Raw genomic sequence first — 14,303 nt, 5'->3', positions numbered from 1 at the left:
TGCACGCAATGGGATGGCAGGCACAGGAAGTTAAATCAAGCCCCCTCCTCCTGCGCACCCCCCACCCACCCCGCCCCACCCCAAACCCCTTCTGGCACCGGACTGGGGGGTGAGTGTGATGACCCTCATTGTCCATGCGACTGACTTGGTGCCCATCGTGCTAGAGCGGTGAGCACCGACCAATGGAGAGAAACCGGAGGGCCCGGGAGTGGTGCCCCTGGTCAGCCGGGAGCCAGAGTGCTAAGACCTGTATTTTTTTGTTATTTAATTTGAAGGTGGGCGTGAGCTGCCTTGTTGAACCCCTGCATTCCCATGTGGTGTCGGTACACGCACCGTGCTGTTAGGGAGGGAGTTTAAAGGACTTTGACCAATCAACAGTGACGAAACGGACGATATATTTCCAAGTCAGGATGGTGAGTATCTTGGAGGGGAACCTGCAGGTTCTGGTGTTCCCAGGTATATGTTGTCCTTGTCCTCCTAGATGGGAGTGGCCGTGGGTTTGGAAGGTGCTGCCTAAGGAACCTTGGTGAATTGCTGCAGTGCATCTTGTAAATGGTACACACGGCTGCCACGTTGCGTTGGTGGTGGATGGTGTGAATGTTTGTGGGTGGGGTGCCAATCTGACAGGGCTGCTTTGTTCTGGATGCTGTCAAGCTTCTTGAGTGTTATTGGAGCAGCATTCATCCAGGCAAGTGGAGAGCATTCCATCACACTCCTGACTTGTGCCTTGTAGATGGTGGACATGTTTGGGGAGTCAGGAGGTGAGTTACTCGCTGCAGGATTCCTAGTCTCTGACCTGCTCTGGTAGCCACAGTATTTGTACGGTGAGTCCAGTTTAGTTTCTGACCAATGCTAAGCCCCAGGATGTTGATTGTGGGGTAATAGGCAATGGCATTGCTATTGAATGTCCAGGATTGATGGTTTAAATCTCTCTTTTTGGAGTTGGTAAGTGTCTGGCACTTGTGCGCCGCGAATGTTACTTGCAGCTTGTCAGCCCAAGCCTGGATATAGGCCAGATGTGCTGCATTTGTACACTGACTGCTTCAGTGTCGGAGGAGTCACGTGTGATGCAGAACATTATGCAATCATCAGCGAGAATAGAGACTCTGTGCCTGGGTATAAGTTTCCCTTGTTAGTTTTCCAATTGTGGTGAATGTATTCACCTGAATATGAAGTGTCTGTATAGTACTGTGACCTATGACCAGGAAATGATAATACGCTCTACTTCCAGGTATTGTGCTGGAACCCCGGTGGGCACCGCCTCTGGCTCCGCCCTCCCCGGGGCAATATATAGACCGGCCACCTGTGGGCGGCACTCATTTGTACAGCAGACACTGGCAGGCATGTTCCTGGATAATAAAGCCCTATGTTCACTCGTTCTCACAGTCTCACAGTGAATTGATGGTATATCACTAATGAAACTTTTGTTCTTCCTTAGTAATGTCTGCCCGGCCTGAGGAACTTTGGTGAGATGCTGCAGTGCATCTTGTCGATGGTGCACACGGCTGCCACTGTTTGTCGGTGGTGGAGGATGTGAATATTTGTGGATGGGGTGCCGATCAAGCGGGGCTTCTTTGTTCTGGATGATGTTGAGCTTCTTGAGTGTTGTTGGAGCTGCTCTCATCCAGGCAAATGGAGAGCATTCCATCACACTCCTGATCTGTGCCTTGTAGATGGTGGACAGGCTTTGTGGAGTCAGGAGGTATGTTGTGTGCTGCAGGTTTCCTAGTCTCTGACCTGCTCTGGTCACCACAGTATTATCTCTCTTACTGGAGATGGTAAGTGCCTGCTACTTGTGTGGCGCGAATATTTCTTGCCACTTGTCAGCCCAAGCCTGGATATCGGCTGGTCTTTCTGCATTTGGACCCAGATTGCTTCAGTGTCCGAGGAGTCGCGAATGGTGCTGAACATAGAACATAGAACATTACAGCGCAGTACAGGCCCTTCGGCCCTCGATGTTGCGCCGACCTGTGAAACCACTCTAAACCCCATCTACACTATTCCCTTATCGTCCATATGTCTATCCAATGACCATTTGAATCATCAGTGAGTCTGGAGACTTTATGGCTGGGTATGAGTTTCCCTTGGTAGTTACCAACAATGCTTTTGCACTGCCTTCGGGGCTGGTTTAGCACAGTGGGCTAAGCAGTAGGCTTGTAATGCAGAACAAGACCAGCAGCGCGGGTTCAATACCCGTACCGGCCTCCCCAAACAGGCGCCGGAATGTGGGACTCGGGGCTTTTCACAGTACCTTCATTGAAGCCGACTTGTGACAAGTTATTATTGTCCGATATTGCCTCGATGGGCTGCCACGATGAGAGAGAACGAATGGGGTATTCCTTATCCAACAGGGTGGTGGTGCGAACAATTGTGGTCACGGTGGTGGGTTGGGCGAATTTAGCCGTGATGCCAGTCACGCTCCTTGACCCAGACATTCCGCTGGTTGGTGAATCTGAAAATAGAGAGAGAGAAGCAATTAGACCAAAGTGACTTCACCTCCGCAGAGGAACGCTTCAACAGGAGGAGAGCATTCTGCCCCTCAAACACTGCTGCCCTATTCAACACCATCCTGAATTCAGCTCCTCTCTCTGAAGTTTCTCCCAAAACTGCCTCCCTGCTCCTTTGAAAATGTGTCCTATCAACCTCGGGAGAAGCAATTTCCTGGTCTTTGACCTGCTCTGGTAGCCAGAGGATTTGTATGGCGAGTCCAGTTCAGTTTCTGGCCAATGCTAATCCCCGTGATTTTGATATTGGGAGATTAAGCATTGGTCATGCCATTGAATATGAAGATGTGATGGTTTGACTCGCTCTTATTGGAAATGGTTAGTGCCTGGCACTTGTGTGGCGCAAATGGTATTTGCCACTTGTCATCCTAAGACTGGGCATTGTCTATGTCTCACTACATTTGGACACAGATGTGTTTCTGTGCCTGAGGAGTCCGAAATGGTGCTGAATATTGTGTAATCTTAATGTGGAGATTCGCATTCAAAGTATCGAATTGCATTTTGACTTTCTCTGTATATCTGCTTCTGGAACCCAACTCTTCATTCACCCGAGGAAGGAGCAGTGCTCCGAAAGCTAGTGATTCGCAATAAACCTGTTGGACTTTAACCTGGTGTTGTAAGACTTCGTACTATTGTGTAATCATCAGAGATATAGAGACTCTGTGCCTGGGTTCACGTTTCCCTTGTTAGTTTCCAATGAAGTTTTTGTTCTTCCTTACTAATGTCTACCTGGTAGTGCCTCGTTCCGCCACGTGTGTAATAATGAATGCGCTGTTCCTTACCCGGCAGTGTGGTGTGATCAATTGTGGGCATGGTGCTGGGATGGATGGCATTAGCCATGGTGCCAGTCAGGTTCACTGAACGAGACATTCCGCTGGTTGTTGAACCTGAAAATAGAGAGCGAGAAGCAATTAGACCAAGGCGACTTCACCTCTGCATAGAAACGCTTCAACAGGAGGAGGACATTCTGCCCCTCAAGCACTGCTGCCCCATCCAAAACCACCCGGAATTCAACTCCTCTCTCGAACAATTTCTCCACAAAATCTGCCTCTCTAAATCTTTTCAAAATGTCTCTCTGAGCTCATTGGCTCCACCCAACAATGACCTCATCTCCCCAAGTTGAAAATCAAACCATTTCTGCAAAGCAGATGAACTTCTCAGGGACTTTCCCAGTCAAATCACTGTCCATGAGCCCAGATTTACAAACACATTCTTCTGTCAATTTCACCTTCTGGCTGCTAAAAGCACTCAGGCCCAGCAAAATAGAATTATTTTGAAAGCAAACATGGCCACTGCAGTCAAACACACTATAACCCAAGCCTTTAACCCTTACATTGCTCAATGCTTAGAATCCAGTATTCCGAATGTCTTCCAGTTGTCACCCTTCCCTTCCCTCCGCTGTTGCCTTTCGGTCACCAGCCTCAGCACAGATTCAGAGGAACAGTGAAATATGGCAGCGGCAGTGCCGGCAGCAATGATTGCCTACTGCAAAGTCGTTGATGTAAGCGAGGTTTGCCAGGTGCACACAGCTATTACACATCCGAGACACAGACCGTTCTAATTGCCTTCTGGTGGGCAATTGGTTTGCGGGAGCCTGGGGAGAGTTGATGTGTGCAGGGGCGCAGGGGGGAGGAGTTTGGTGGGGATGGGGGCGGTTGGGGGCGGTTGGGGCTGAGCGTGATCCTGGCCAGTTTGCCTTTCATTGAACAAAGGTGAGATGTGAATGATCGCAAACGTTTTCCAGTCACGGATCAGCGGAAACCCCATCGCCATTAATCCTCTTCCATCAACTTCGGGAGGAGAAATTTCTGAACTGATTTCCTGCCAGGGGGACAGTGACCTTTTGCCATCCGGTCGCCATGACTCCCACTGCTGGCAGGAGCGGATATCTTGCCATGTGTAGCGGCCCCTTGGAAATTGAAGTCCAGGTGGCGAATGACGGTTTGGCTTTGTGGGAAATATCCGACTGGCCCAATAACACTGTGAGCTGCACGCAATGGGGCGGCAGGCACAGGAAGTTAAACCAAGCCCTCTCGTCCTGCACCCCCCTCCCCCCCCCATGCCTCCCCCCCCCCCCCCCCCCCCCACCCCACCCCAAACTCCCTCTGGCACCGGACTGGGGGGTGAGTGTGATGACCCTCATTGTCTATGCGACTGACTTGGTGCCCATCGTGCTAGAGCGGTGAGCACCGACCAATGGAGAGAAACCGGAGGGCCCGGGAGTGGTGCCCCTGGTCAGCCGGGAGCCAGAGTGCTAAGACCTGTATTTTTTTGTTATTTAATTTGAAGGTGGGCGTGAGCTGCCTTGTTGAACCCCTGCATTCCCATGTGGTGTCGGTACACGCACCGTGCTGTTAGGGAGGGAGTTTAAAGGGCTTTGACCAATCAACAGTGACGAAACGGACGATATATTTCCAAGTCAGGATGGTGAGTACCTTGGAGGGGAACCTGCAGGTTCTGGTGTTCCCAGGTATATGTTGTCCTTGTCCTATTAGATGGGTGTGGCCGTGGGTTTGGAAGGTGCTGCCTAAGGAACCTTGGTGAATTGCTGCAGTGCATCTTGTAAATGGTACACACGGCTGCCACGTTGCGTTGGTGGTGGATGGTGTGAATGTTTGTGGGTGGGGTGCCAATCTGACAGGGCTGCTTTGTTCTGGATGCTGTCAAGCTTCTTGAGTGTTATTGGAGCAGCATTCATCCAGGCAAGTGAAGAGCATTCCATCACACTCCTGACTTGTGCCTTGTAGATGGTGGACATGTTTGGGGAGTCAGGAGGTGAGTTACTCGCTGCAGGATTCCTAGTCTCTGACCTGCTCTGGTAGCCACAGTATTTGTACGGTGAGTCCAGTTTAGTTTCTGACCAATGCTAAGCCCCAGGATGTTGATTGTGGGGTAATAGGCAATGGCATTGCTATTGAATGTCCAGGATTGATGGTTTAAATCTCTCTTTTTGGAGTTGGTAAGTGTCTGGCACTTGTGCGCCGCGAATGTTACTTGCAGCTTGTCAGCCCAAGCCTGGATATAGGCCAGATGTGCTGCATTTGTACACTGACTGCTTCAATGTCGGAGGAGTCACGTGTGATGCAGAACATTATGCAATCATCAGCGAGAATAGAGACTCTGTGCCTGGGTATAAGTTTCCCTTGTTAGTTTTCCAATTGTGGTGAATGTATTCACCTGAATATGAAGTGTCTGTATAGTACTGTGACCTATGACCAGGAAATGATAATACGCTCTACTTCCAGGTATTGTGCTGGAACCCCGGTGGGCACCGCCTCTGGCTCCGCCCTCCCCGGGGCAATATATAGACCGGCCACCTGTGGGCGGCACTCATTTGTACAGCAGACATTGGCAGGCATGTTCCTGGATAATAAAGCCCTATGTTCACTCGTTCTCACAGTCTCACAGTGAATTGATGGTATATCACCAATGAAACTTTTGTTCTTCCTTAGTAATGTCTGCCCGGCCTGAGGAACTTTGGTGAGATGCTGCAGTGCATCTTGTCGATGGTGCACACGGCTGCCACTGTTTGTCGGTGGTGGAGGATGTGAATATTTGTGGATGGGGTGCCGATCAAGCGGGGCTTCTTTGTTCTGGATGATGTTGAGCTTCTTGAGTGTTGTTGGAGCTGCTCTCATCCAGGCAAATGGAGAGCATTCCATCACACTCCTGATCTGTGCCTTGTAGATGGTGGACAGGCTTTGTGGAGTCAGGAGGTATGTTGTGTGCTGCAGGTTTCCTAGTCTCTGACCTGCTCTGGTCACCACAGTATTATCTCTCTTACTGGAGATGGTAAGTGCCTGCTACTTGTGTGGCGCGAATATTTCTTGCCACTTGTCAGCCCAAGCCTGGATATCGGCTGGTCTTTCTGCATTTGGACCCAGATTGCTTCAGTGTCCGAGGAGTCGCGAATGGTGCTGAACATAGAACATAGAACATTACAGCGCAGTAAAGGCCCTTCGGCCCTCGATGTTGCGCCGACCTGTGAAACCACTCTAAAGCCCATCTACACTATTCCCTTATCGTCCATATGTCTATCCAATGACCATTTGAATCATCAGTGAGTCTGGAGACTTTATGGCTGGGTATGAGTTTCCCTTGGTAGTTACCAACAATGCTTTTGCACTGCCTTCGGGGCTGGTTTAGCACAGTGGGCTAAGCAGTAGGCTTGTAATGCAGAACAAGGCCAGCAGCGCGGGTTCAATACCCGTACCGGCCTCCCCAAACAGGCGCCGGAATGTGGGACTCGGGGCTTTTCACAGTACCTTCATTGAAGCCGACTTGTGACAAGTTATTATTGTCCGATATTGCCTCGGGCTGCCACGATGAGAGAGAACGAATGGGGTATTCCTTATCCAACAGGGTGGTGGTGCGAACAATTGTGGTCACGGTGGTGGGTTGGGCGAATTTAGCCGTGATGCCAGTCACGCTCCTTGACCCAGACATTCCGCTGGTTGGTGAATCTGAAAATAGAGAGAGAGAAGCAATTAGACCAAAGTGACTTCACCTCCGCAGAGGAACGCTTCAACAGGAGGAGAGCATTCTGCCCCTCAAACACTGCTGCCCTATTCAACACCATCCTGAATTCAGCTCCTCTCTCTGAAGTTTCTCCCAAAACTGCCTCCCTGCTCCTTTAAAAATGTGTCCTATCAACCTCGGGAGAAGCAATTTCCTGGTCTTTGACCTGCTCTGGCAGCCAGAGGATTTGTATGGCGAGTCCAGTTCAGTTTCTGGCCAATGCTAATCCCCGTGATTTTGATATTGGGAGATTAAGCATTGGTCATGCCATTGAATATGAAGATGTGATGGTTTGACTCTCTCTTATTGGAAATGGTTAGTGCCTGGCACTTGTGTGGCGCAAATGGTATTTGCCACTTGTCATCCTAAGACTGGGCATTGTCCAGGTCTCACTACATTTGGACACAGACGTGTTTCTGTGCCTGAGGAGTCCGAAATGGTGCTGAATATTGTGTAATCTTAATGTGGAGATTCGCATTCAAAGTATCGAATTGCATTTTGACTTTCTCTGTATATCTGCTTCTGGAACCCAACTCTTCATTCACCCGAGGAAGGAGCAGTGCTCCGAAAGCTAGTGATTCGCAATAAACCTGTTAGACTTTAACCTGGTGTTGTAAGACTTCGTACTATTGTGTAATCATCAGAGATATAGAGACTCTGTGCCTGGGTTCACGTTTCCCTTGTTAGTTTCCAATGAAGTTTTTGTTCTTCCTTACTAATGTCTACCTGGTAGTGCCTCGTTCCGCCACGTGTGTAATAATGAATGCGCTGTTCCTTACCCGGCAGTGTGGTGTGATCAATTGTGGGCATGGTGCTGGGATGGATGGCATTAGCCATGGTGCCAGTCAGGTTCACTGAACGAGACATTCCGCTGGTTGTTGAACCTGAAAATAGAGAGCGAGAAGCAATTAGACCAAGGCGACTTCACCTCTGCATAGAAACGCTTCAACAGGAGGAGGACATTCTGCCCCTCAAGCACTGCTGCCCCATCCAAAACCACCCGGAATTCAACTCCTCTCTCGAACAATTTCTCCACAAAATCTGCCTCTCTAAATCTTTTCAAAATGTCTCTCTGAGCTCATTGGCTCCACCCAACAATGACCTCATCTCCCCAAGTTGAAAATCAAACCATTTCTGCAAAGCAGATGAACTTCTCAGGGACTTTCCCAGTCAAATCACTGTCCATGAGCCCAGATTTACAAACACATTCTTCTGTCAATTTCACCTTCTGGCTGCTAAAAGCACTCAGGCCCAGCAAAATAGAATTATTTTGAAAGCAAACATGGCCACTGCAGTCAAACACACTATAACCCCAGAATACTGCTTAGAATCCAGTATTCCTAATGTCTTCCAGTTGTCACCCTTCCCTTCCCTCCGCTGTTGCCTTTCGGTCACCAGCCTCAGCACAGATTCAGAGGAACAGGGAAATATGGCAGCGGCAGTGCCGACAGCAATGATTGCCTACCGCAAATTCGTTGATGTAAGCGAGGTTTGCCAGGCGCACACAGCTCTTACATATCCGAGACACAGACCGTTCTAATTGCCTTCTGGTGGGCAATTGGTTTGCGGGAGCCTGGGGAGAGTTGATGTGTGCAGGGGCGCAGGGGGGAGGAGTTTGGTGGGGATGGGGGCGGTTGGGGGCGGTTGGGGCTGAGCGTGATCCTGGCCAGTTTGCCTTTCATTGAACAAAGGTGAGATGTGAATGGTCGCAAACGTTTTCCAGTCACGGATCAGCGGAAACCCCATCGCCATTAATCCTCTTCCATCAACTTCGGGAGGAGAAATTTCTGAACTGATTTCCTGCCAGGGGGACAGTGACCTTTTGCCATCCGGTCGCTATGACTCCCACTGCTGGCAGGAGCGGATATCTTGCCATGTGCAGCGGCCCCTTGGAAATTGAAGTCCAGGTGGCTTTGTGGGAAATATCCGACTGGCCCAATAACACTGCGAGCTGCACGCAATGGGGCGGCAGGCACAGGAAGTTAAACCAAGCCCTCTCGTCCTGCACCCCCCTCCCCCCCCCATGCCTCCCCCCCCCCCCCCCCCCCCCCCCACCCCACCCCAAACTCCCTCTGGCACCGGACTGGGGGGTGAGTGTGATGACCCTCATTGTCTATGCGACTGACTTGGTGCCCATCGTGCTAGAGCGGTGAGCACCGACCAATGGAGAGAAACCGGAGGGCCCGGGAGTGGTGCCCCTGGTCAGCCGGGAGCCAGAGTGCTAAGACCTGTATTTTTTTGTTATTTAATTTGAAGGTGGGCGTGAGCTGCCTTGTTGAACCCCTGCATTCCCATGTGGTGTCGGTACACGCACCGTGCTGTTAGGGAGGGAGTTTAAAGGGCTTTGACCAATCAACAGTGACGAAACGGACGATATATTTCCAAGTCAGGATGGTGAGTACCTTGGAGGGGAACCTGCAGGTTCTGGTGTTCCCAGGTATATGTTGTCCTTGTCCTATTAGATGGGTGTGGCCGTGGGTTTGGAAGGTGCTGCCTAAGGAACCTTGGTGAATTGCTGCAGTGCATCTTGTAAATGGTACACACGGCTGCCACGTTGCGTTGGTGGTGGATGGTGTGAATGTTTGTGGGTGGGGTGCCAATCTGACAGGGCTGCTTTGTTCTGGATGCTGTCAAGCTTCTTGAGTGTTATTGGAGCAGCATTCATCCAGGCAAGTGAAGAGCATTCCATCACACTCCTGACTTGTGCCTTGTAGATGGTGGACATGTTTGGGGAGTCAGGAGGTGAGTTACTCGCTGCAGGATTCCTAGTCTCTGACCTGCTCTGGTAGCCACAGTATTTGTACGGTGAGTCCAGTTTAGTTTCTGACCAATGCTAAGCCCCAGGATGTTGATTGTGGGGTAATAGGCAATGGCATTGCTATTGAATGTCCAGGATTGATGGTTTAAATCTCTCTTTTTGGAGTTGGTAAGTGTCTGGCACTTGTGCGCCGCGAATGTTACTTGCAGCTTGTCAGCCCAAGCCTGGATATAGGCCAGATGTGCTGCATTTGTACACTGACTGCTTCAATGTCGGAGGAGTCACGTGTGATGCAGAACATTATGCAATCATCAGCGAGAATAGAGACTCTGTGCCTGGGTATAAGTTTCCCTTGTTAGTTTTCCAATTGTGGTGAATGTATTCACCTGAATATGAAGTGTCTGTATAGTACTGTGACCTATGACCAGGAAATGATAATACGCTCTACTTCCAGGTATTGTGCTGGAACCCCGGTGGGCACCGCCTCTGGCTCCGCCCTCCCCGGGGCAATATATAGACCGGCCACCTGTGGGCGGCACTCATTTGTACAGCAGACATTGGCAGGCATGTTCCTGGATAATAAAGCCCTATGTTCACTCGTTCTCACAGTCTCACAGTGAATTGATGGTATATCACCAATGAAACTTTTGTTCTTCCTTAGTAATGTCTGCCCGGCCTGAGGAACTTTGGTGAGATGCTGCAGTGCATCTTGTCGATGGTGCACACGGCTGCCACTGTTTGTCGGTGGTGGAGGATGTGAATATTTGTGGATGGGGTGCCGATCAAGCGGGGCTTCTTTGTTCTGGATGATGTTGAGCTTCTTGAGTGTTGTTGGAGCTGCTCTCATCCAGGCAAATGGAGAGCATTCCATCACACTCCTGATCTGTGCCTTGTAGATGGTGGACAGGCTTTGTGGAGTCAGGAGGTATGTTGTGTGCTGCAGGTTTCCTAGTCTCTGACCTGCTCTGGTCACCACAGTATTATCTCTCTTACTGGAGATGGTAAGTGCCTGCTACTTGTGTGGCGCGAATATTTCTTGCCACTTGTCAGCCCAAGCCTGGATATCGGCTGGTCTTTCTGCATTTGGACCCAGATTGCTTCAGTGTCCGAGGAGTCGCGAATGGTGCTGAACATAGAACATAGAACATTACAGCGCAGTAAAGGCCCTTCGGCCCTCGATGTTGCGCCGACCTGTGAAACCACTCTAAAGCCCATCTACACTATTCCCTTATCGTCCATATGTCTATCCAATGACCATTTGAATCATCAGTGAGTCTGGAGACTTTATGGCTGGGTATGAGTTTCCCTTGGTAGTTACCAACAATGCTTTTGCACTGCCTTCGGGGCTGGTTTAGCACAGTGGGCTAAGCAGTAGGCTTGTAATGCAGAACAAGGCCAGCAGCGCGGGTTCAATACCCGTACCGGCCTCCCCAAACAGGCGCCGGAATGTGGGACTCGGGGCTTTTCACAGTACCTTCATTGAAGCCGACTTGTGACAAGTTATTATTGTCCGATATTGCCTCGGGCTGCCACGATGAGAGAGAACGAATGGGGTATTCCTTATCCAACAGGGTGGTGGTGCGAACAATTGTGGTCACGGTGGTGGGTTGGGCGAATTTAGCCGTGATGCCAGTCACGCTCCTTGACCCAGACATTCCGCTGGTTGGTGAATCTGAAAATAGAGAGAGAGAAGCAATTAGACCAAAGTGACTTCACCTCCGCAGAGGAACGCTTCAACAGGAGGAGAGCATTCTGCCCCTCAAACACTGCTGCCCTATTCAACACCATCCTGAATTCAGCTCCTCTCTCTGAAGTTTCTCCCAAAACTGCCTCCCTGCTCCTTTAAAAATGTGTCCTATCAACCTCGGGAGAAGCAATTTCCTGGTCTTTGACCTGCTCTGGCAGCCAGAGGATTTGTATGGCGAGTCCAGTTCAGTTTCTGGCCAATGCTAATCCCCGTGATTTTGATATTGGGAGATTAAGCATTGGTCATGCCATTGAATATGAAGATGTGATGGTTTGACTCTCTCTTATTGGAAATGGTTAGTGCCTGGCACTTGTGTGGCGCAAATGGTATTTGCCACTTGTCATCCTAAGACTGGGCATTGTCCAGGTCTCACTACATTTGGACACAGACGTGTTTCTGTGCCTGAGGAGTCCGAAATGGTGCTGAATATTGTGTAATCTTAATGTGGAGATTCGCATTCAAAGTATCGAATTGCATTTTGACTTTCTCTGTATATCTGCTTCTGGAACCCAACTCTTCATTCACCCGAGGAAGGAGCAGTGCTCCGAAAGCTAGTGATTCGCAATAAACCTGTTAGACTTTAACCTGGTGTTGTAAGACTTCGTACTATTGTGTAATCATCAGAGATATAGAGACTCTGTGCCTGGGTTCACGTTTCCCTTGTTAGTTTCCAATGAAGTTTTTGTTCTTCCTTACTAATGTCTACCTGGTAGTGCCTCGTTCCGCCACGTGTGTAATAATGAATGCGCTGTTCCTTACCCGGCAGTGTGGTGTGATCAATTGTGGGCATGGTGCTGGGATGGATGGCATTAGCCATGGTGCCAGTCAGGTTCACTGAACGAGACATTCCGCTGGTTGTTGAACCTGAAAATAGAGAGCGAGAAGCAATTAGACCAAGGCGACTTCACCTCTGCATAGAAACGCTTCAACAGGAGGAGGACATTCTGCCCCTCAAGCACTGCTGCCCCATCCAAAACCACCCGGAATTCAACTCCTCTCTCGAACAATTTCTCCACAAAATCTGCCTCTCTAAATCTTTTCAAAATGTCTCTCTGAGCTCATTGGCTCCACCCAACAATGACCTCATCTCCCCAAGTTGAAAATCAAACCATTTCTGCAAAGCAGATGAACTTCTCAGGGACTTTCCCAGTCAAATCACTGTCCATGAGCCCAGATTTACAAACACATTCTTCTGTCAATTTCACCTTCTGGCTGCTAAAAGCACTCAGGCCCAGCAAAATAGAATTATTTTGAAAGCAAACATGGCCACTGCAGTCAAACACACTATAACCCCAGAATACTGCTTAGAATCCAGTATTCCTAATGTCTTCCAGTTGTCACCCTTCCCTTCCCTCCGCTGTTGCCTTTCGGTCACCAGCCTCAGCACAGATTCAGAGGAACAGGGAAATATGGCAGCGGCAGTGCCGACAGCAATGATTGCCTACCGCAAATTCGTTGATGTAAGCGAGGTTTGCCAGGCGCACACAGCTCTTACATATCCGAGACACAGACCGTTCTAATTGCCTTCTGGTGGGCAATTGGTTTGCGGGAGCCTGGGGAGAGTTGATGTGTGCAGGGGCGCAGGGGGGAGGAGTTTGGTGGGGATGGGGGCGGTTGGGGGCGGTTGGGGCTGAGCGTGATCCTGGCCAGTTTGCCTTTCATTGAACAAAGGTGAGATGTGAATGGTCGCAAACGTTTTCCAGTCACGGATCAGCGGAAACCCCATCGCCATTAATCCTCTTCCATCAACTTCGGGAGGAGAAATTTCTGAACTGATTTCCTGCCAGGGGGACAGTGACCTTTTGCCATCCGGTCGCTATGACTCCCACTGCTGGCAGGAGCGGATATCTTGCCATGTGCAGCGGCCCCTTGGAAATTGAAGTCCAGGTGGCTTTGTGGGAAATATCCGACTGGCCCAATAACACTGCGAGCTGCACGCAATGGGGCGGCAGGCACAGGAAGTTAAACCAAGCCCTCTCGTCCTGCACCCCCCTCCCCCCCCCATGCCTCCCCCCCCCCCCCCCCCCCCCCCCACCCCACCCCAAACTCCCTCTGGCACCGGACTGGGGGGTGAGTGTGATGACCCTCATTGTCTATGCGACTGACTTGGTGCCCATCGTGCTAGAGCGGTGAGCACCGACCAATGGAGAGAAACCGGAGGGCCCGGGAGTGGTGCCCCTGGTCAGCCGGGAGCCAGAGTGCTAAGACCTGTATTTTTTTGTTATTTAATTTGAAGGTGGGCGTGAGCTGCCTTGTTGAACCCCTGCATTCCCATGTGGTGTCGGTACACGCACCGTGCTGTTAGGGAGGGAGTTTAAAGGGCTTTGACCAATCAACAGTGACGAAACGGACGATATATTTCCAAGTCAGGATGGTGAGTACCTTGGAGGGGAACCTGCAGGTTCTGGTGTTCCCAGGTATATGTTGTCCTTGTCCTATTAGATGGGTGTGGCCGTGGGTTTGGAAGGTGCTGCCTAAGGAACCTTGGTGAATTGCTGCAGTGCATCTTGTAAATGGTACACACGGCTGCCACGTTGCGTTGGTGGTGGATGGTGTGAATGTTTGTGGGTGGGGTGCCAATCTGACAGGGCTGCTTTGTTCTGGATGCTGTCAAGCTTCTTGAGTGTTATTGGAGCAGCATTCATCCAGGCAAGTGAAGAGCATTCCATCACACTCCTGACTTGTGCCTTGTAGATGGTGGACATGTTTGGGGAGTCAGGAGGTGAGTTACTCGCTGCAGGATTCCTAGTCTCTGACCTGCTCTGGTAGCCACAGT

At 50.3% G+C, this 14,303-nt stretch overlaps 1 protein-coding gene across 2 annotated transcripts in view; it reads right to left on the bottom strand.

The window, feature by feature from the left end:
- LOC140386483 (uncharacterized) overlaps positions 1-14,303 on the bottom strand; it is a 95,494-nt gene that overhangs the window by 38,837 nt on the left and 42,354 nt on the right. For both annotated transcript variants that reach the window (XM_072468869.1, XM_072468870.1), the window contains exons 6-11: positions 12,287-12,391; positions 11,255-11,452; positions 7,802-7,906; positions 6,770-6,967; positions 3,287-3,391; positions 2,252-2,452 (exon numbers count right to left, since the gene is read on the bottom strand). In XM_072468869.1, coding sequence (XP_072324970.1) covers positions 2,252-2,452; positions 3,287-3,391; positions 6,770-6,967; positions 7,802-7,906; positions 11,255-11,452; positions 12,287-12,391 — 912 coding nt within the window. The remainder of the gene's footprint in view (positions 1-2,251; positions 2,453-3,286; positions 3,392-6,769; positions 6,968-7,801; positions 7,907-11,254; positions 11,453-12,286; positions 12,392-14,303) is intronic.

The sequence above is a fragment of the Scyliorhinus torazame genome, chromosome 12 (genome assembly GCF_047496885.1).
Source record: "Scyliorhinus torazame isolate Kashiwa2021f chromosome 12, sScyTor2.1, whole genome shotgun sequence".
Taxonomy (NCBI): Eukaryota; Metazoa; Chordata; class Chondrichthyes; order Carcharhiniformes; family Scyliorhinidae; genus Scyliorhinus; species Scyliorhinus torazame.
This window is presented reverse-complemented; position numbering and strand designations above follow the sequence as displayed.